This window comes from Aquila chrysaetos, chromosome 21 (genome assembly GCF_900496995.4).
Source record: "Aquila chrysaetos chrysaetos chromosome 21, bAquChr1.4, whole genome shotgun sequence".
Classification (NCBI taxonomy): Eukaryota; Metazoa; Chordata; class Aves; order Accipitriformes; family Accipitridae; genus Aquila; species Aquila chrysaetos.
The window spans coordinates 9756359-9778385 of NC_044024.1; the positions used below are offsets into that span (position 1 = coordinate 9756359).

The 22027-nt window shown below is 47.4% G+C and overlaps 1 protein-coding gene across 15 annotated transcripts in view; it reads left to right on the forward strand.

Annotated features, from left to right (window-relative positions):
• MBNL3 (muscleblind like splicing regulator 3) overlaps positions 1–22027 on the forward strand; it is a 97648-nt gene that overhangs the window by 32259 nt on the left and 43362 nt on the right. For 8 of the 15 annotated variants that reach the window (XR_003920835.2, XR_003920836.2, XM_029996596.2 and 5 more), the window contains exon 2: positions 1648–2651. The exons of 3 other annotated variants lie outside the window; for them this stretch is intronic. Coding sequence is in view for 7 of the 12 variants with exons in the window: in XM_029996596.2 (XP_029852456.1) it covers positions 2478–2651 (174 nt within the window). In the remaining 5 variants the exon portion in view is untranslated. Of the gene's footprint in view, positions 1–1328; positions 1513–1647; positions 2652–5549; positions 5682–13775; positions 13795–22027 lie in introns of those variants that run through there. 4 more of the 15 variants (XM_029996588.2, XM_029996593.2, XM_041118890.1 and 1 more) reach the window with 4 other exon arrangements.

Genomic DNA, 22027 nt, shown 5'->3' on the forward strand with positions numbered 1-22027 from the left:
CAGAAGACATGAGCGTGGCTAGATGTGCTTTTTTTTTTTCCCCTTCCTTTTGAAGTTTAAAACATGCTTAGCAAATCTGATGTTTGCAGTCTCTGGTCCCCACCTGATGTGCAAAAATCAGGTCCTTCCAGAAGCATGGGTCAGACTAACCTTTGTGCTGATGCTGCAAGGTGGATTGCAAGGATCTGGGCAGTTTTTGTTATGAACTTGACTCTACTTAGTCTAGAAAATACTTGCAATGTAGGTCTAACAAATGGGTTTTTTTAATGTGAAATAATTCAATCTGTGAATCAAGCAGCCCCTGTGCCCCACCCCCTGCTGCTGCTGACAGCCTCTTCCCACACTTCTTCCTTGGTAGCATTGTTTGACTGTTCCAGCTCCAGTAGGTTTCAGTTACTGATCAGTGTAATTGCAATAACACACCAATAATAAAAGAGGAATTTAAGCTTCCTTTTCTTGTAGTTGAAGGCTCTTCTCCTGTGAAAGCTTGAAGTCTTAATAGCAGTCACACGAGCAACATCCCGCGCCTGTCAAGTGTTTGCAAAACTGGGCGGCCCTATTGCAGGAAGATAAAGGGCTGGATTTTGGGAAGTTGGAAACAGCCCAATCCTATCAGGCAGCATTGGTACAGCTAATATTAGAATGGGAAACTCTGGGGACGGCTTAACAATTTAGTGGATGCCAAGGAAGCCTTGAATAGGAATGCATTGAAAGTTGCTTGTTGTATAATGCGAGTTGCTGGAGTCAGAGTAATTCGAGTTGCCTTTAGTCTGGTGGAAAACTACAGCTGTGAGCAATGAGTTAATTTTTTCCGTGTGTGTGTGTGTGTGTGTTAGGTTTCCCTTTCGGGTTTGCTTTTAGTTTTGTAGGCTCTGAATCCATAGAGGAGTGACTGTGAACCAGCCGTTTGTCTTCCTGTGCTATGCCAGGCTGCTGCTGAACAGCTCTGCAGCTAGTGATGGCTTAAATAGAACACCTTAAAAATGCGAAGTGGTTATGGGGCTGAGCTGTAGCAGCTCCTTCTGCTTTGTATACAAGAAAGCCACCGGCTGTTCTTCCTGCCTGAACGTTTCCTACAGAAAGAGGGGGGGGGGGGGGCGGTTAATGAAGGAAAAAAAAAAATACTGAAAAGGACTAAAGAGCAAAATATCCTTTCCCAGTCTGGGAGGGCTGCTTGGTCGATGCAGCCCACCCCGCGCTGCTGGCCCTGCGGGACGCCTTGCCGGGGTGGCCTGGGCATCGCCGGCCAGGCGCGGCGCGGCGCCGCACCGAGGCTGGGTGGAGGCTCGGCTCGGCCCGGCCCGGCCCGGCCCCGCCCGGGCGTTGCCGGGCGCCGCGCGGGGCCGCAGGCCGGGCCGTGGGGCTGAGGCTCTTTTCCGTGCGGCGGGCACAAAACCCAGCGTCTACCAGCCTGGGCCACTATGAAACGGTGTCTTTTATTGGTCGGCTGCCCTGGCCTGCTGCTGCAAGGATAAACGCCATTGGACGCTTCCTCCTCCCATGCGCAGCTTGGTGCGGGAAATGCCCCTGGTACCGACAATGGCTGCCGGGGCCGCGCCGCACCGCCGGGGGCCGGGCAGCCTCCCGCCCGCCTGAGCGGGGGCGACCGTCGGCTCGTGGCTGATTCTATTTCTCTTTTTCCTGCAGGTTGCTGAAAAGTGCCTTTCCTGAAGCCACCGCTGCTTGGATTTCTGTCTAGGGCTGCCTCTCTCTGCCCCTCGCCCCCCTCTCTTTTTAATTCGGCGTTGCTTGCGGTTCGTGCCCTGACGGCAACTCCTCCAGCCTTGCCCCCCCCCTTTTTTTTTTGCTCCCCATTTACACGCAGTTTGCTCAGCCATTTTTTTTTTTCTTCCCCCGAGTATGTAGCAAATATTTAAAAGAAAAGAAAGAAAGAGGAAAAAAAATTCAGACCTCCTTTTGCTCGTTTTGATGCTCGCGAACCGTAATTTTTAGAAGCAAGAAATAGAAGGAAAAAAAAAAAAAACAAACCCGAAGTTTTCTCCCCAAGGACCGAGACCATTCCACAAACTGAAGTGCTGCCAGCAGCATATGCTTTTTGCAAGAATAATTGAAACCATTAACTGGAGAGCACAGAATTCTTTTGAAAGTCTGCCAGTTATTTGCAAGTAACTTCGGCAGTGGCACAAAATATAACACTTATATTTTAACTTCTACAATTGCACTTTTAGGAGCTGGCCTCTAATTTGATTTTCAGTTGTTCTGATAAGATTTCTATTTTATGATTGGCTTTATGTTTAATTCTTGTTTAAACAAACACGATTTGACTTAAATGAAAACCTAAGTGCTGATGAATAGGAGTTCTACCAAAGCAACAAGTTAGTTATTTCTTCACGTTTAACTTGAATTCACTTTTTTACCCTTTTTTTAAAAAAAAAAAGAAGAAAAAAAAAGATCAGCAGTAAATATTGCCCTGAAGAAGGGTGCGATTGCTTGCATTTTAATTTTTGTTTTTTAATATGGCTGTAAACGTTTCCCTGGTTCGTGATACAAAATGGCTGACGTTAGAAGTGTGTCGAGAGTTTCAGAGAGGTACTTGTTCTCGGTCTGATGCAGAGTGCAAGTTCGCCCATCCGTCACGGAGTTGCCATGTGGAAAATGGTCGAGTTATTGCCTGCTTTGACTCCCTAAAGGTGAGGACTGTCTAACGCGTGCATTACCTAAGCTCACTTGCTTTTCCTTCTCTTCTGAATGGCTCGGCGTGCTGGGGTGTGGGATGTGCAGAACAACTGTTTATTGCTCTGTTTCTGCAGGGAGGATGCTGCTGGTGCGGGATGTAGCTCCTGAAATCTAGGCTGAGTCTGACATCAGGTGCAATTGCCTGGAGTGCCAGGCATTGCAGGGAGAGAGGATTTTATCCAGAGCATTTTCCGATGGTAGCTCAGGTCCGATATAGCTGTCCTTGAAATGGAGAATGGATGTTGTGGGCAGCAAATGAAACTGAAATGAGAAAAGTAGAGAACTGAAACCCAGTGCTTTAATTTGTGTCCAGAGCACATCGGCTGCGCATTCGGTGCAGGGATCTGAAATGTGCTTTTAATGAGCAGAAATGAAAGCAGCATTTTAAGATAATGAATCAGCTTTATGTGTGTTTCCTGGAGACAGAGTCGCAGATGCACTCTAACGCTGTCCTGTAGATGAGGAACAGCCAAAATATTTGGAGAGCAGTGCTCCCAGAAAAAAAGGGCGTTGGGAAAACGCTTTCTGCAAGGGACATGCAAACATGATGGCTCTGCTAGGCCTGTCTGATTTACAGCTGAGCTTTTTTGCTAGTGCTTATGTTTGCAGAACAATTTTGCAGGCAGTAAATGGTTCTTGGTTGCTTGTCACTATTGGAGCTCCAGGGGTGACTTTCAAAATTTACCAAATAGCTGGAGTCTGAGTTGAGGCGGGAGGGTGGGGGGCTCACAGGAGGGAGAGGTGAGCATCTCTGGGGTTGCTTCACCGTGGTTCTTGGGAAAGGAACGCCCACTTTTTTTTTGTTTTTCCCAAAAAGTGTGGCTCCTAAAAGGTGTTTTAAAATAGGGTGGTAAAAATCCTGAGACAGTATGGGTAACTGATTGCTTTTGAGAGCTCTTGACATTGTATTTTATGTCTTGATTGGAGTAATTAACCTGTTTGAGTTCCTAGAAGGAATCTGGTAAATTTTACAAGCTTAAAAGTTTTCCCTTGAACTTCAACTGTTGCTTGAAAAGATTTGGATTTATTTTTATGAACATAACGAGTAACAGAACTGGTGGAATTATGTATGCACAGGTTCAGACGGGGGCTGGATCCAGTATAACATGGATTTACCCATTTTATTACTGTTTGTGGCTTCTTCATATTTTGACTTCTGTTCCCTTTTACCAAGAAGCTCAAGCTTCCTATTTGCATTCGGTTTTGTTCTTTTTAATCTGATTATATGCAATGAGTCTTAGTTATACAGTGACTTTCAAATGTTCATTTGCATTGCTGGTTTGCTGACAGTGAGAGACAAAAATATTTTTATCGGAGGGAAAATAAGTCATGTTCTTTATGCCCTTGAAACTTTTGAATTGTAGCCAGTGGCAGTGCAGATACTTTGAATGAAGAGATTAATATGTTTACGTTTTATAGCATTTATTTGTGAAACAAAAGGAGTGCTCTCATGCTGTGTAGGGTAGTACCATGCCCCTTGCAGAACTTGCCTAATGTTTGCAGCGTCCTGGGGAGATGTCCCCTGTGCAGCCACCCAGCTTGGCTCAGCTCTGAGCTGTGCTGTAGTCCAGTGTCGCTTGGTGGGTGACACTTCCCGTTTGTGGTGCAGTGTCTGCAGCATGCTCAGGCTCTCTGTGCCGACTCTTCTCTGCACAGCTGGGGCTACGAGATGTGCGGGACCAGGTCTATGGGTAGCTGGGGTTCAAATCCTACCCACTGGCACAAACAAGCACTTCTCCCGCTTCAGCAGTGGGCAGTGGGATGGGGAACACAGTGTTGAGAATGGAAAAGAAATGCCAAAGGAGTAGGGTATGATCTTCTGCAGCTCAGTGTGTTTCCCATGTAACTGGCTGTTAAATAATGTTCTTGTTGCAGTTTCCTCTTGACACAGTAGCAGATGCCCAGTATGTGCTAGTTAAGTGGCCTGAATTTTCCAGGGAACAGATTTTCTAGATTTTTCAGGCTTAGGAAAGCCTTGTGGAGGGCTGGCAGCTCTGCCTTTGGGAAGTAGACCAGGAGGAGAGGTCAGACTGTGCAGAGCACTTGGCCAAGGGTTGATGATGGGACTGTTTCTGCACCCCACTTCTCGGACAAGAAGTGGGTCTCGGAGTACTTGCTTCCTCCAGACCCACGGATCAGGTAGCTGTCACTGGGCATAGCCCCAGTTCTGCTGTGCCACGGAGAGGTGCGGTCCCCAACGCTGCAGCCTGTGTGTGTGCGTGCACCATGCGTTTTGCAGTGGAGATAACCGCCCTGGTGACTAAACTCTCGAACAATGGTCTTTCTGTTCTTGGACTGGAGCTGGGCTTGCAAAGCCCTGTTTGCAATAGTGTCGAGGGATTCGTGGTCATAATGGTGGCCTCCCTTACTGGTGACGAGAGAGATGTTACATTCTCAGACCTGTTAAGAAGAGGCTTTACTTGCCCGTCCTGTGGATGTCTTTGTGCACTCAGCCGCTGTTTCCCTCCGACAGCTGTTGAACACTGACCCTCTCTCCTGTGGAGGGCTCGATAGCTGCTTAGTGCTCTTTTCATCTTTTCACGCCCTGCATTAGCAGAACATCTGTGTTGCTTTATTGGAGACAGGATATAGGATGCTTGCAGCTAATAAGTTTTCCCGTTGTCTTGCAGTCGCCCAGGGCTTTGTTCAGAGGTTGCTTATCTGCATCCATTGTGTAGTGCTGTTGCTTGTTTTTTTTCTCACAGACCTCTTAAGCCTGAACAATGGCTTCATACAGGAACTTCTGATAACCCAGCATACAATGGTTTCACCTCGCTGGTCAGGTCATGCACAGCATCTATATGCTTACTGCATCTCACTTTTTTCTTTTTTTTCCCCTCAATCTCATGTAGCGGTTCTGCCTCTGTTGCAGTGGTAAGAGCAGTAATGCTTTCAGAAGCAGTCAGACTGCCTCAGTGTGGGTTGTTTCACCGGTGAATGTGTGCTACCTGTAAGCTTGTGAAGAATACGCAGGACTCCTAAAGGTAATGGGGGGGGGCTTCAGTGATGCTGGGGTGGGGTTCACCAGGGCACGCTCTGCAGGAGCGTTGTGTCCTTGCGCAATGCTTTGGTCGTGAAATACTGGGTCGTAATTAGGTTGGAAGTGCAGGACTGGATCTTGCTGTCTTGAGCTGTGGTTCTTTGAAGGGGGAGGTTGCACATTTGTAGGCAGCAGAAGGAACCTTTCTCAAGCAGATTGATAGGAAACTTAAAAATAGTTCCTTGTGAGAAGCTGTTCACAGATTTGAATCAGATGCCAAGAGAACTCTCATTCTCTACTCGCGCTTCCCCCCTCATTATTCTGGAAGAACAGTGTTGTCTGAATTAATTTGTGTGAATGGGAGGGCAAGCTGCACTGCTTTGTGGAGGGCAGTGCAGAGGCACAAGAGCCAGCTGCCGCTGGGCCACCCCCCTTCCAGAAGCCACCACAAGGGCTGCTGGGCAGCAGCCGATGCTCTGTGGTACCTCCTAGGCAGGTCCCATGGCACCTCAGAGATGCTTTGAGCAAAGGAGAGAAGTGTCCTGTCATCACTGTAAACCCAGATGGCCTTTGGGTACATTCATTAGCTTCTCTCCTGGGCTTGGTGTGCACCGTCCCGTGCATAGCTGGTGCTTTTTGCAAGGGTCAGGACACAGTTTGCTGGCTCGTGGCAATTCATACAAAGGCTTGTCGTGGCACTGTGGTGGGCTGTCTGCAAGCGCTCATCAAGTCATTAACCTTCCTATTCAGGCTGGATCAGGCAGGCTCGGTATGAGCCTGTATGATTCTTAATTCCCTGGCCAGCAAATCGTTAGTTGTGTTCTTAAGTTTCTAAAGATGTCAGCAAGGAAAAAAGCATCATCTTTGGTCACTAGAAACACTAACGGAGTAGTAAGCTGAGAGATGGGGCATTAGGAGATAGTGACATATTATATAAAAATATGTAGGTAATGCACACCAGGTGTTCACAGAGGCTTTGATTTATATTTCTCACAGTTTAGGTATCTGCACTATGGACTCATGGATTAAAAAAAAATTTACAAGCCCAACTTTGTGACCTGTGGTATGGTTGTTTTTTTTTCTTTTTTTAAATTTGCTTTATGAATGTAGATGTGTCCATATGCAAATGAAAGTTTTGAAGAGCATTTTGAAAGACAGAAAATAGTGTGGTGAAAATTTCAGGGGTATGATTTTGACTTTGGGAGGTCTAATTTAAAAAAACACCGTTAAGCTATTGCGTGTTTCAAAGCAGTTCTGTATTTGAAAAAAAAAAGGCAAGTTGTCTGTGAACAGGCATAAAATCAGGAGTTAAAAGTACAGTTTTGTCTAAATTGTCTGTTTTCTAAAAGAAGTGTTATTATCAGTAATAGTATGCAAAGTCCCATGGCAGTCTAAAAAGTTCACTGTGCTTAGGCAATAAACGTACCATATGATCTTGAAACTGGTGTACCTGAGGCTGTTCCTTATATTTTTCATGCTAATTTGTACCTGTTTTATGCTGACTTCACTAGAATTATTTCTGACTGTTACTGGTTTGCAATCAAATCTTTTTTTTTTTTTTTTTTTTAATTTAAATAAACTCCAAACTAGGAAACAACTAAAAACACCCACTAAACTTAGCATATGGTTACGCTTTTACAGAGGAAGAAGAAAGCAAACAAAGCCATAGAGATATTTTTGGAGACGCTCTGACTGCATGTCTCAGCTCAGTGTAATGGAGATGCAAATAAACCAGAAGAACAATGTTGAGCCAAGTAACCTTTGTGAGAAATCTTCACTTTTCCATTGGTCATTAAGGCACTTACCTGCATGGCAATAGCATTTGGCGATGAGAGGTAGGTTTGCAGCAGCTTTCTGCCTTGTCTGGATGCTCATGTGTCTTATGGCACATCGTAAGTGCTTTTTATAACTACTGGATCAAACACTGAAAGTCAAGGAAAATGTATTTAGACTCAATTTTATTTATAAGAACTGTTGCTATTGTATTTCTCAAAATAGAGTGGTACTTCAAGGGGAATAGGAGAGCTCATGGAAAAAAATAATATTGAGGCCTGATCCCTTCTTGTCTATAGTTTACAAGCAGCTCCACGTTTTCTCAGCTTAATTTAATTGGCACACATGCTGTGTATACTCTCTGCAATGTCTCCAGAATTTTTTTGACACAGCTGTGGGATGGAGACTACTGATGGAGGTGCTCACCTGGCAGTGCCTGTGGCTGAGCACCTTCCAGTGTCTGGACTGCAGATGCTTTCTGTTGGGGTCAAGCTGGTTACTTGGATGGTGCGTGGCCTCCCTAGGCATGTTCAGCTTTCCAGGGAAAAGATATACCTGGTTGCTTTAATCTGCCTAGCTGATCTTTCTGTAGGACAGAGGTCTGTGCAGAGCATGTTTGCTTTATTTAGCATTATCCATAGGTTTCTCTTGTGTCCCAGCAGTGTCACTTCATTTATCTGTGACTTTTTGACAGCTGAACCATGACAGACGAGCACTGGTGAATCTTGCTATTGTGGTTTAAAAGGTTGCTGCCCTGAGCTGTCCCCTTGCTTCTCTGTTGCAGGTTACTCCCTCTGCAACAGGGTTAGCAGGAGGACAGAGCGACTTAGATGCTGAATATGAAGTCCAGCGTCTGAGCTGAAGGCCCCTTGGTCCTCGCTCTGTGTGGAGGTGTTGGGTGATGAATGCATGTAACTGGAAACAGGCTGGTGTTACCTGGTGACTCTGCTGCAGGGACAGCAATAGACAGCAAGGGGCAGGAAGGTCTTACTCATTGCCAGCCATTTGCAAAGATGTAAGGCAGAGTCCTTGGCAGGAATTCCTTGTCTGTACTTTAAAGCAAGCAGGTGATTTTTGAGGCATGCTATGGAGGGAGAAGAGGTTGGCCCAGTCCTTATCTCTACTGGTTCTTTCTGCAGCTGAACAGCCTCAGCAGAGAACACTTTATCTTGGCCTTTACATTTCCAAGGATGTGTGCTTTGTAAAACCTGGTGTTGTCCAGGGGTAACATGGCAAGAAAGGTGGGATGTCCGTAGGTTTCCTGGTGCTTAGTCTAGTTCTGGTGCTACCCTGGAGGGATGCTCCCTTCTCGGCTCATGGCTGGAAGAGTGGAGGACGTCCTGGGAGTACTGTGTAGCTCTGATGGAAACCGTGAGAAGTGAGCCCGTCCCAGTATATAGGGCTTCTTGGGGACTCCTGGAGATATGAGCTGGAGGGGGTCACACTGTTAACTGCCAATCAGTCGATACAGAGGTTGCCGCCATCAGTGCAGAGGCGGGTATTAAGAGCCTGTGAGGAAGCTTGCAGGGAGTTGTCTGAAAGGAAATGCACTCTAAAGCTGTGGGTGTGACACTTGTAGTCGTAGCAGTAGTTAAATACTTGGAGTTTACATTTTCTTAATTGATTAGGCTTGGACAAGTTCCTCCTGAAAGTGTTGGTCCCTCAAATGCCAGATTGGCCTACTTAACAGACCTCAGACTCTTACTCGTGTGGAGGGTGGATATTAGATGACTTTGGGTATGATTCCATCAGGCTCAGGCTTCAGGTATTTGCTTTGCAGCGGATGCTCAGCAAATCTAAGCATCTGTGTTGCTTTCCACTTCTAAAGCTGTAGGACTGTTGTACAGGCTTGCTCAACGTGAACACATTCATCAATTAATATAGATAACAGTGAAAGTCACTTCTGAACACTTTTCTCCCTGTCTGATATGTTTTCCTGTGGAGAGGAGTATGTCTCTTCCCACCATCCTCTCCCACCTCCAGTGGATCTGTTGCATTGTTCCACATCTGACTCCTTTGATGGCACAAGGCAACGTGACTCTTCCCCTGCCCGTTGTGTGGCATTGCTGAAGCCAGGCCTGGGAGTGAGAGTCTCCAAGGCAGTCGTCTTGCCGTCGGGGTGACTTTGGCCTGATGAGTATCAAAGCATCGGTGGGGAGGGACCCTGGTGGGTCTTTGGCGCCCATCTTGTGCTGCAAGGTGAAGTCATTGGGACTCTTCTGCCTTCCCATGGACACCCGTAAGCAGAGTCTCTTGGTAGCCCTCCTGGAGGGCCTGAGGGGTGGGCAGCCCCCGCTGGGGCGAGGCCGGGGTTTGACTCGTTAGGGGAACACTGAACCGATCTCCTGGCTGTGGCAGTGCACCGTCACAGGGTAACACCAGATCTGGCCTTGCGTTTGTAGAAATGTCCTCTGAAGGTCTTTTCTTTCTGAACGTGGAGAGCACCTTCTGTGCCCCAGACCTCCTGACTCCACGTATCTCTTGAGGGCTTGCCTGCATAGGAGCAGATGCCTTTGCTGTTACCTGGTGTTGGGGGGTGCCACTCTCATGCGTGGTGTCCCTGGGTCAGGTTCAAGAGGCTGGCAGAGGTGTGGGTACAGGCTGGCACGTTGGGAGGCACTCCCGGTGCCAGGGGCGGCAAGCACAGGGCCACCGTCCTTTTCTTTATTCCTGCAGCTAATGAATTTATTACAGCTTTTCCTTAGGCCTCAGACTTTGTGTGCATTTCCCCTTGAACGTGTTGGAAAGCGGAAAGTGGCCACAAATTTGTCCTGAGACCGCACTTTGGAGGCCAGCCTCTTCAGGAGACCGGCCAAGTAAATTCAGCAGTGGGGTTTTCCTGCCAGCCTCGCCTCTCCTCACCAGCCAGCCCTGGCAGTGTAGGGCCTCTGCTCCTGTCTGCAGCTCCCGATGCCCTGGTCTCTTCCCTGTGGCGTGAGCAAACCACCATCCCCAAAGGATAAAGCCAGCAGCATTTGCATTATTAATATCAGCCAAGAGTAACGTTGGTTTTCTGGTTGGGAAGATGATGGTAAAGTGCTGACTGCTGCTCACACTTGCCTAAAAAAGCAGGAGAGAAATTCTTTTGGGATGTGACTCTAAACCCTTCTGAGCTGCTGCGTGCGCTTAAGCAGATACATTCTGAAACCTTTTATGGGCATATTGCGATGTTGCACGGGCCGTGGCATGCCATCTCCTGCTCCTGAGGCTTACTTTCCCTTTTCTAAGGGCAAAGCCCTCCAGACTGAGGTTCCAGTTCTGCGAAATACTTAAGCCTGCTTTTAAGCACTGTAGAATTCCTGTGGGCAGCAAAGAGCTTCTTGTGCTGAAGTGAGCTGTTGCGTCAGGTTTTGAGAGAGGGAAGTGGTCTTCTCGGCCATTCTCCAAAGGGGGAGAGCTGCCTGTGGTCATTTCCTCTGCCACCTTTGGCTGTCCACCTCCACCTGGAGGTTGTGGTCCCACCAAGTCCACTTGGATCTGCAAGCGGAAGGTCTGTGCCTGTGACCCAGTTCAAATGCAATGCAGTGCTCTGCAAGCCCCGGGGGTTTCCTCTGCACTGGGAGGAGGGAGATGGGGTGCTGAAGCCCAGCTAGCAAGCTGCGGCAGCACTTGCATTTACCCTTGCATGGCTGTGAGTCAGAAGTTGGCCAGGGGAGCACGGAGGGGTGTGTGTTTGTACGGTAAGCTCTGGCACCTCAATGGGTGCCATGTTGCAAGCTGTGGCACTGCCAGATCCACCTGGGGAAGAAAATTCAAACTTTACATCTTCCAGGCCTGATCTACAGCAGTAGCTAACACTGGGATTCAAAGAGATGCCCCAAACCTACAAGTCCCTATCCCTGGAGAGAGTTTGGGGCAAAGAAGATTGTTGTAAACATGGAGCCACACTTGGCCACGGTGTCCTGTCTTGCTGCTGTGTCAGTGAAGCTACCTAGCTACTTCTCTTGCTCATGATTGCATTAGCCCAGCGAAGCCAGCTGGGGAAAAGGCGGTGGAAGATGCCTTCAAGGAGAATGACTCTGAATGAGCATGTGGAGTTGGTGGATTTCTTCAGTGGCGTAGCATCAGTTTGATGTAATCCCTTTGCTGACAATAGCTTTCTGCCACTTGGTTCACCCATCTGAAGGAGGGTGCAGTAATGTGCACTTAAGTAATTGAGCTGTTTGGAAGCCTTAAATATAAACAAGATGTACCAGGCTTTCTGGAGACCCCATCATCTGACATCTCTCACGGAGCATTTAAATAAGTGGTTAGATTTCCAAGTGAGGAGCTGAGCTCTTTGAAAATCTGCCCCTATAAATATTGTTATGCTGATATTAAATGCTTTGAGGCACTTGGGTGAATGTTGCCCCATACAGGCACAGTTTTACTTATGGCTTATTAATGTTGTTTTATTGCTGTTCATAAAACAGCAGAGAACGAGGCACTGACCCCCTTCCTTGCCTTGTGTAGCCTCTCACGCTATGTCTGATGATGGCCTTTTGATTAGAGGAAAGGCCAAGGATTTGGAAAACCGGGTTTCAAAGCCATGTGATGATGCAGGCTGCTTTAAAGTGTTGTAATGTCAGTCTCTGTGCCTAATTGCACTTTTTGACCTCACAGGAGCAGTACAAAGAAAATGTCTTTGAAGGCTGAGTGGAGCTGAGCTACTGTAGTAACAAGACTCTCGGTGTTTTAGACAGATGTCCTAACTGAGTAAGCATTTCAAACCCTGGCTCCTTCTAAAGGAATAGCTATCAAACATGGTTAGTTCTAATGCAAGCTTACCTGTCTGTTATGAAAGCTCCCTCTTCTGTAATGGCAATGAAAATATTCAGATTAACCATAGCTAACATGTTAGGATAGTAAAATCTTTCTGCTGTGCATGCAGTAGGAAGTACATGGCACAAAAGTAATGCTGATCTCTGCTCTTAGGAGCCTTGGCGCTTTACTTCTGCCTCTCTGAACATCTGGTTAGTGTTTGGCCTTGGTTTTGGGTTTCAGTGACGTGGTTACTTGGTGTCCCCACCATCAGAGCAGTTGAAGGCTGTGATGCTGAAGTGGTGGGTTTTTGACCTCTAACTCTCTGTTTTTACCTCCTCTATCTGAAGCCAGCACCTGAGCATGGCTCTGTGTTCTCTGTGTGCCTGAGCTCCAAGCTGGAAAGCTGGAAGCTGGAGGTATCTTTCTGCAACATTTAGCTTAAAGCTGTGGGGAAGGTGCGTATTCCTGAGAGGGGACAGTTGGCTTGCTGGGACATGATCATACTCAAACCAAGCAATTCCCCAAGTTTGTAGTGAAATGTTACGGCAGATGGCCCGCTTACAATGCGGGATATTATTAGAACTATGATCAGTGCTAATAAGGTCATTGGCAGTGGGGGAGGAGGTCTGTGTCTGACCTTGTTTGAAGGGTGGCAGCCTGTGCTCTGGGGGAGTTTTTCTCTTGTAAGAGTGGAATGTGGATGTTTAAAACAAGCTACTTTGTTTATTAATCTGCCTGCACAGTAAAAAGGAAGACCCACCGCCCAGACCAGCGTGCCTCCTGCAGGGATGCTGGGGATGCTGCTGGCCCCCACCCCTTGCTGGGGTGGCTGTGCAGAGAACCATTAAAAAGTGGAGACGAATTCTGCTTTAATTAACAGTCCTGAGAGTGGGAACCAGGAGCAGTTTAGCTAGTCCTGCAGAACGGGTATGGTGTCACAAGGCATTGCCCAGTCAGATGACTGGTTAGTGGTGTGCATCGAGTCTTATCGTGCCTCTGAACATACTTAGCTGAACATACTCTGCATTAACACAGCACTTACTTTTAGCTGGTCTCTCCTACACAGGTATCAAAAAAAGCCCTAAAACAACCACTACAGACAGGAGTGTTGGGATCAGCTGACTTGCATTAGTGATGCCAGCATCTCTGCCCAGCAGTACCCACACCAGGTTCTGATGAGGATTTAAGGCATTAGCCCGAACTGTGCTGTTTTAACTGTATTTGTCTCCTTACTTCTGCTTTGAGTGAGCAGCTCTGGGTGGTTATTGAGCGAAAACAGCTTTCAAACAGAGGGGCAGTTGGGAAAGCATTGAGTATCTATCTGGGATGGAGGAGATGGCCAGGGGCAGCAGACATGGCAGTGCTGCAGCCAGCCTGCCTGAAAGCGCAGCCGTCATTAGACGGCGCTTCCTTAAGTCCTTATTATCCGCAGGGGCACGGCTGGTGCTGGGAACAGTCACACGGAGATTAGGTCCTTAAAGAGCCCTGCTACAGCCGAGCAAAGTTTGAAAACAAAACCTCAGTGTGTAATCCTAACCGTGCTGGCTGATCCCGCTGACTGGCGTTTCTTCCTCTTGCTGTCAGTTCTGAAGGATCAGAGTGTGAGTAAAGCTTGCTTTCTCGCCATTAAGTGGTTCTTGATCCCGCACGGTCGTTTCGTGCAGTGTTGTGCTGTGTGCAGTGCTTGGGCTCTGCTCCTGGGGTCCCTTCCACGTGGTGCTGCAGATACCAAGTGCTGAGTTTGGCAGGAGGAAGCGAGAGCCTCGCTGGGTTGGACATTTCAGCCCATGCAGTAGCGCCTGAGTAGCCAGGGCAGTGGGGAGTTGAAAGCCTAACATGTAGATGAGCCTGCAAGGAGTGCTTTGGCAGGTCATCCAGGTATGGCAGAGGTGATGGTGTTTGAGGTCAGTTGTTAGGAAGGAAAGCGCTTTCCTCCCCATGAGGGAGTATTGTTTCATAAACCAGCGGATTTTGAAGACAGAGAGTTGTCTTTGGAGGGGATGTTGCTCCTTTGCAAATGCAGTAGGGGAAGGCATTGAAGGTGCACCTGGTGCTTTCTGCAGGAGCCCTCCCAAATCTTGCTCCCATGGTGCAAGACTTGCAGCCTTATGCCCTGTTTCTCCTTTCTGCTCTGTTTCCTCCTCCCTTCTGGGTTTATTTGTCCCCTAGCCCTCCTGCAGCTCCCCTGTCCTCTCCGTCCCTGTCGTTAGGTGTGTTGTCTGCAGGGACCGAACAAGGCAACCCGGGAAGTCTCTTGCCCTCCGCCTCTCCTGTTGCTTCGGCAGTCATTTTTATTTCTCGGTGCATCTGGTGCACTTGCAGATGAAGACGTAATCATCATGGTTACCTCCCAGCAGACTTTGGCTCCCCACTGTGTCAGTTGTGTTGCCTGTAAAGCCTCTGTGGCATGCTGCAGGGTGGGAGCTGGAGCAAGGCAAGCAGGCTGAGTGACTCAGAGGCGTTTTGGAGTAGGAGAGCAGTCAGGGTTGATAAAAGCAGGACAGGGATGTCTGAAACCTTCACCAAGCTGCAAGAGATGGACTGCGAGGGAAGGAGGTGGGGGCGACTCCGGGGAGGAGCAGAGCGGCTCCCCAGGGCACTCTCCCACGGGATGGGGGAGCTCAGGGATGTGGCAAGGACCCCTGCCACCCATCACCGTCGGCTTTATCAGCATCTGCTGACTGGCGCAGCGCAGCAGGGCACGGATTACCCTGCAGCGCCAGCACAGCCTCCCTGCCAGCTCCGCGTCATGCTTCTGCCACCGGAGCCCTCTCAAACTGCTCCTGCGCCACAGTTGGGAGAGTTGAGGGGGGAGGAAAAGTCCCTTGGGGGCTGAGAGGCAAATGTGCAGGGCAGGATTGCTTTTAGCCAGCGATGCAGAGATGGGAAGGGCAGGCTGCCTGCTGCCGGGAGGCAGGAGCTCAGAAAGCATCAAGGGCATCGCAGTTGCAGCTCCGCAGCTGCAGCAGTCCAGCACGGAGTGGCTGGCACGCAGTCTCGGTGTTGCTGAGGCTTCCCCCTAGCCACCTGGGCTTTTTCCACCGACTCTGGTGTATTTAAACTGAAAACTCTTCAGGCTGGGACTGTCTCATTCTGTGTTTGGGTAGTAATTGGAGAAGGACCCTGAGCTGTAGCATCGATGAGTATTTGTATACCCACAGCCAAAAATCCCCTGCTGCGGCCTCGCATGATAAAGCACAGATTGAATTAAGAGGATTTTCGTTGCTGTTGTTTTGTGTTTCTCTGCATGGGTTTTTTGAAGAGTCCACAGTAATGTAAAATCTTTAGAAGTCTTTACTTGGAATAGAGCTCACATTAGCTAGGACAGAAAAGCCACTGAAATTTTGTTGTTGTTGTTTTGATTGTGCTAATTCTCGGAGAATGATTTTAAGCATCCTGTCGGAGCTTAGCCAGCCAGAGGAAAAATGTTAGCACTTTCCTTAATAGTCCTTCTTTCTTTGTATCAGAGGTACTTGCACAAAAGTTTGTGCAGGGATTTCCGCCGGGGCCCTATCAGAAGTCCATCTATCTCGGTTTAAGTGAGTGAGAGCATTTTTTCCAGCCGGGTGTTCGCTGACGTCGGCACCGGTCGTGCTGCATTCCAGACTCGCTAATGACACTGGAGCTTCTTTGCAGCTACTCCTCTCACGTGGATGGAGAGCCTGCAGATGTCCTCAGGAAAGGTCACTCTTCCTTGCAGAAAAAAATCTCTCCTAGCCCGATCTGGTGTGGGCCCATCTCACCTAAAGCAAATGAATGCATTGCAGCTGACGCATCCTGGCAACACCCGGTCAGGGTAGTAAAAAGTCTATTTCTTGTTGCCCTTTTAGGAAGGGATTGTGCTGTGTCTGAAGGTATCTCTTGTCAGTGGCAGAAGCAGAATACATGGTCAGGTGTCTGCCTGCCTGCCTAAGGAACTCATGTTGTCAAGATTGCTTTCTAATAGAAAACAGACTTTAAAAGCTAATCCTTGCATTCCTCCTCGTCTACAAAAGGTTGAGCATCAGGCGGTCTGTACTGCACCAGTGACCGGGACACGGATAAGTAGCTCAGAGTAGAAGTTGAGGGCAGGAGTTTGGAAAGCAGAGCAGTAATATGGAAAGGGCAGAAAAAACCCACAGTAATTTGATCAGTTTGCTTTTTGTGACTGAAGCCTGAATAAACAAGCACGTCCACATGGATATGCTTTAGTTGCGTCTACCTCCCCCAGCTTTTCTCTTGTGCTCTCAAACCTAAATAAGTGAATCTGGCAGTTATTAAAAACACAAACTCCAAAAACTCAAGCAAATGAAACGAAAGCCCTGATCAGTTCCATTCCTGTTGGTCTGCTGGGCCAGACGGACAAACGGACACACATGCACGCACGCACATGACACATTCCTTTCTTCAGCTGTTCTGGCACTTATACCAGTGCCACTCAGAGGAGAATTTAGGTCAGGATTTCTGGCAGGGCAAAAGTTGCATCCTGCAGGAGAAAGTGGATACATCTACCCAGTAAGGCTGTACAACCTTTTCAGTCTCCTGTCCTACAGCTCCTTACAGGACAGGGAACAGATCTAATCAGCAGCTACATGGAATTAACCTTTCAGCATCTGAAATCATGGTTTCTACAAAATGCGTTATCTGTTAATCCCCATTCCTGGCATTATATGGAGAAAACAGAACTCTGTTTCTAAATTTTGGGGTCTTCGGGCTCTACATTGTGCAGTGACTCTGAATTCTGGGTTTGTAGGTCAGCGTGGAGTACAGGGTGAGCAGAAAGCCTCCTTGAACAGGCTGCCTTGCAGCCTCCATGTTGACTCATGTCCTGGGAAGGGTTTATTACTTGACTGTGCGCCGTTAGGAACAGGAGCGTGCTTTGGCTGGGTGCGGTAAGGAGTGTGAATCTGCACAGACCATCGTGAGACTTGATAACAGACCGGGGCGGGGGGGGGAACAGGGGTCTGCAATGAGTATTGTAATTAGGACAGGTAGAAGTTTTGCTCTGGCTGAGGCTGTTTTAATAAATCCATCATAATTTAACAGGTTTTCACATAGGGGCACAGAATTTGGCATCCTGTCTGTTAAGGCTGGCTGCCTGTGTGGTACTTGTGACTAGTGCATGTGAACTGTCGTTAAATATGTCCCCCTGCTTGCAGTTTTAGCCCAGAACTGTGTTATTGTAAAATTCTTTTGCCCATAGAGATGGCAGTGCATTATCTTTTGGCATTGCAAGCCCATCATGTTTACCTCCATGGAAAAAGGCCTGTCCTGTTGCAGCTGCAGCTTGCTGTGCTGCTCAGTGGGCTCAAGTCCTAACAAACATTTACACTGCCTTAACCTCCCTCTCACTTGAGATGGTAGCAAAGATCAGGCACATTATCTGCTTTCTAGTGCCAGGCACTTCTTAAAGAGCACTTCTGACGGTGTTTTCTTAAAAGAAAAATCCCCTCTGTGACTTAAATGTGCATATGTTACTGGCTGTAATAACACAGTAAAATAGATCAGTCTGCAAAAGCTAACTGAGGTGGAATATTTGCCTAGGGCAAGGCAGGCTTTCTTTTTGTTTGGTTTTTTTCTTTGTTTGTCTTCCTTCCTTTCTCTTCAAGCCTTGCTGCCTCCTAGATGGAGGGCTGTGATTCAATGTAGCTTGGCCTGGATGCCCTCTTTGGAAGCCAGGGCCTGTGTGAGATGTGTGGTCCTTGCCTGCTGTGCTTAGCGGGCTGTAAGAGCTCTCTTGAAGGTGCTTTTTGTATCTGCGCCTTTAATCCTCTGACCAGCGGCAAGTTCATTACACCATGGGTGTGAAATTTGAGGCCTGGCATGGACCAGAAAGATTTGGGGTCCTTGCTCAGAGGTGAGTGAGAGCATGTGGAGTTAGGGGCACACAGTCAGCTCTTCTCATGGTAGTTTGGTAGCTTCTCCGCAAAGCCAGAGCGAAGGGGAGGCGGAGGGAGTGCTGTGCACAAACTTGCCCGGCACGTGTGGCTGAAACAGGAGCATGAGGACGAAGCTTGGTCTTTGGTGAACCTAACTGTAGCCAGAGAGGCACGGCTATGGGAGAAAGTGGCTGGGAGGGGTGGGCTTCGGAGCGCAGCAGGGAAGAGACGAATGGGAAGCAGTGAAGGGAGCTGAGCAATGGGACAGAGAGAAGTAGGAGAGGAGCTGGCGACATCAGGGTGAGGGGCAGGGGAGCTGGCTTTGCTCTCTGCCTCTCTGCTGTTAGGCAGATCTCAGCCAAGAGGAGAAGGGTGTCCTGTACCTTGGAGCATCAGACACCTGGGCTCTGATGGGCGTCTGGGAGCAAATCTTGCGGAGGCAACTGAGGGCATCACCCTCCTGTATTGCTGCATCTGCCTGCTCCGCTGCAGTCATTTCCTTTGGTGGCTTAAGCTAATGCACAGAGGGACTGTCGTGTCCTGTTCTGACATATCTTGGTGTTTCCAGCTGAAGGGTGGAAGGCCAGGGTGGCAGTGCCACGGCGTGCCCCAGCAGGAGTCATCAGCATGCTTGGCAGAGCCCAGCCAGCATCCTTCCCCGCTCAGGGCACTGCTCTGTTACCCCCTGGCAGCCCCTCAGTAGCTGAGGCTGAAGCACATCCTGCAGAGTTATTTTTTCCAGACTGAAGATTCTCCCTGGGAATTGTCAGCCCAGATGGAATTAATATTTTTTTTTAAAGTTTTTTTCGTTATTTTTTGAAAACCAGGAATCTGTTTGTGCCCATTAAGCTGTTGCTTTCTGAGCAAAGCAACAACACAAACAAAAATTGGGCTAATCCTTAGTTGGTAAATTGTTATATTCTGCCAAGTTCTAAAAAAAAAAAAACCAACAAAAAAACCCCCACGAAACAACACAGCAAACGCAGCCACCCACAAATCTTTTTATTTGCAACTTCATTTTGCTTTCCAAAACACAGCAAGAATGAGGTTTTATGAGCATGGCTTTGCCCTCTGCAGGACAGGAGGGAGGGTTTGGGTTGGACACTTCGTTATCAATCTCTGCTCTTTGCTGTTTGCCTTCTCCCTTGTGTAAACTCAAGGAGTGAGGCTGACGGAGGTGGTCACGCGTCCGATATTTGTATTCATGAACACAGTGCTTTAACATTTATTCTCCTGGGCTTTAATGTACTTTGCTTGCTTCTGTCTACGTGTGGTTTGCCTGCTGCAATTGTAATATTCAACAGACACTGTAGGTAGAGGAAGGTCAGAAGCATCAACTTTCCATATGACCTTGACAGATTCAATCAGCCCGTGAAAGTTGTAGAATTGAATTATGGGATTTGCAATGAAAAAGTGGTTTAAGGGACAACAGAAACTACAGTTGGTATTTTCAAAAGCTGGCCTGGTGTAATAGCAATTGGGAGGGACGGAACTGAGGGAGACATATTAGAAGTTTTATTTTGTTTGTTTTTCTGTGGGGTTTTGTGGTGATTTTTTTAATACACTACTTGTGCAATATTGTTCCAGAGACTGGTGTGGTTTTTTTGTAATTTATTACAAAAGAAAAATCAATGACATGCCAGTGTTTCTATCTTCCAGGTAGAATTGATTTTTTTACAAATAGTCCCACTTTTAAACATTCACCCACAGGAATATTAACATTGCAGGATGTCACCTGCTTTGCATCCTACTTGAAATACGTGCAGTGATCCCAAGGCTAAACATGCTCCTAAAGGTGCTCTTTTTACCGGGTGCTAAATGCCGTCCTTCGTAATTGTTATTGATCAGTTGCTTGAGGAGGTCTGTGGCCAGGGATGTCTGTAAAAGCTTATTTCGCTTGGAGAGAGACTGTATTTGATACTGTATTAAAGAAACCTATTTTATTGTGCTTTTAACATTCCTGAACCTGGGAGAGTAGTGGAATAATACTTGGAAGACATTAAAAATGATCAGTTCGGAACTCTAAATTGATGATACTTCTATTCTGTTTTAACCTCATTTCAAATATGTGGTGGTAACAGACTGATACGGTTCACAAAATGTAGCCTAATCAAAATGTATTGGCGAATACAAAAGAAAAGAGCTCGATGAAGTCTTTATTCCTCTCTTTTGTGGAAAGAGATTGCTGTTCATTGCAAGTAGTAATCTCCCAGATAAACGTGTTTTTCTGCTCTGTGGCCCTACAGCTCATAAAAAATACACTTTGACAGTGCTGTACTCTTTTAATATATATTTCTTAGACTTGGTAAACACTGTCCATTGCTTGGAGCAAGCAAAAATGTTCCACAAACCAAAAATGTTAAAATGAATACACGTTTTTCATTGAGCATAACAGAGCATACCATTGGCCTGAATGAAGAGAGCTTGGCAGGAGAACAGAGCTGGAAAGAGTTGTCAAGATGTAAAAATATAATGAAGGAGCTACAGGGCTTTTCCCCAACAAAATAACTGCTCTGAGTTTGTAAGAACCTTCAAGTATAACAAACAGCTTGGAATGAAAATCCTGCGTGAAAGCAGGAGGACAGCCACGACCTCTTTGTGCTGTCCTGGGGAAATTCAGCAGAACATTGCTGTATTCAGCAATGTGGAAAAGTAAAACTTCACTCAGAGCAGCTCTTGGTTTCCCTAATTGCCAGGTGAATGAGGATTTGGGAGTTTAGGCTGGTGCCTGTGGCTGCTTAGAGTCTACTGGAATACAGTAGTTGCATGTCCCCCCTGTTTCTAATTAAAATAAATTAAAAAAAAAAATGCTGGGGTGATGGTACTTGCTTAAATACTTGAGCTCCATGCTAACGAGCCATCTTTTCTGTATGGAGCTGGATTTGCCTGCTGAGTTCAGTGGTTTGAAGTTATTGGCAAAGCCGTGAGTAACTGTCACTGGTTAAGGTGATACCAAAAAGGGAGATGAAGATGTAGGAATGCTGCTGTTTCTGCTTTGTTTTTCTCTTCTGCTCTGGTTTGAGCTGTGTAACAAAAACAAGCTTGACGAACATTTTGAGGCTGCAGAGTTTGTGAGAGAGTCCTAGATAAGCATGTTTGAATCCCAGCAGAGTGCATCTGATCTTGAGAAACCTGTTGTCCAAGTGCTTTGCAGTTTTATACGCACTGTTGGAACGGTCTGGCATCTGCGGTGGGATTTGTCCACGCTGTGCACCTGTTTGTTCCCAGAATTTGCATCTGATGACTGTCTCTTACCTGGTGTGAGTGAAGCAATGTTATGTGCTCAGTATACTACTTATATATATATATATATATATATGTGTATGTATACACTGGTGAAATTGTTCAGTTGCTAAACTGTGCCACACAGTGGGAAGCATGTCCCCTGCTTGGGCAAAATGCTGCTGTTCCTCACATAATGCCTATTGATGGAGACCTGTCCATTTGTACGATAGGTAGATGACCAAAGCCCCGTCAGCTTGGCCATGTGCCACAGTGGGTGTGTGTCTGGTGGCAAGGGGCAGCTTGCTTTCCAGTCCTGTGATGGAGAAGAGGTTCAACACAGCGTATTCCCCTGAGCCAGTGGCACACAGGGGCACAGCCTCTTCAGCCCTGGTTTGTGTCTGTGATAGAGGTTGGCTTTCATAGACAAAGGCCGGAATGACAAAGAGATGGAGGTGTTACAGGTCTCTAGCAGTGTTTGTTCAGCAGTCCCCTCAGCTGGCTGTTGGCAGCTTTTGTCTGGACTCGAATACATTTGCAAAAATGATGCTGACGTTTTCTTCCTCCTGTCCTTCCTTCCATCTCCTTGCAAAGCAAAAATATCCCAGCAGAGCAGTCACGGGTGAGATGGGGAGGCTGAAGAGCAGCACCGGTGTCCTAGAGCCAGGGATTTTTGTCTCTGTTTCCCATTCCTTCTGTGTTTTTCTAACTCACTGGACATAAAATGAGTTAGACCCTACCTGGACTGAAGTGG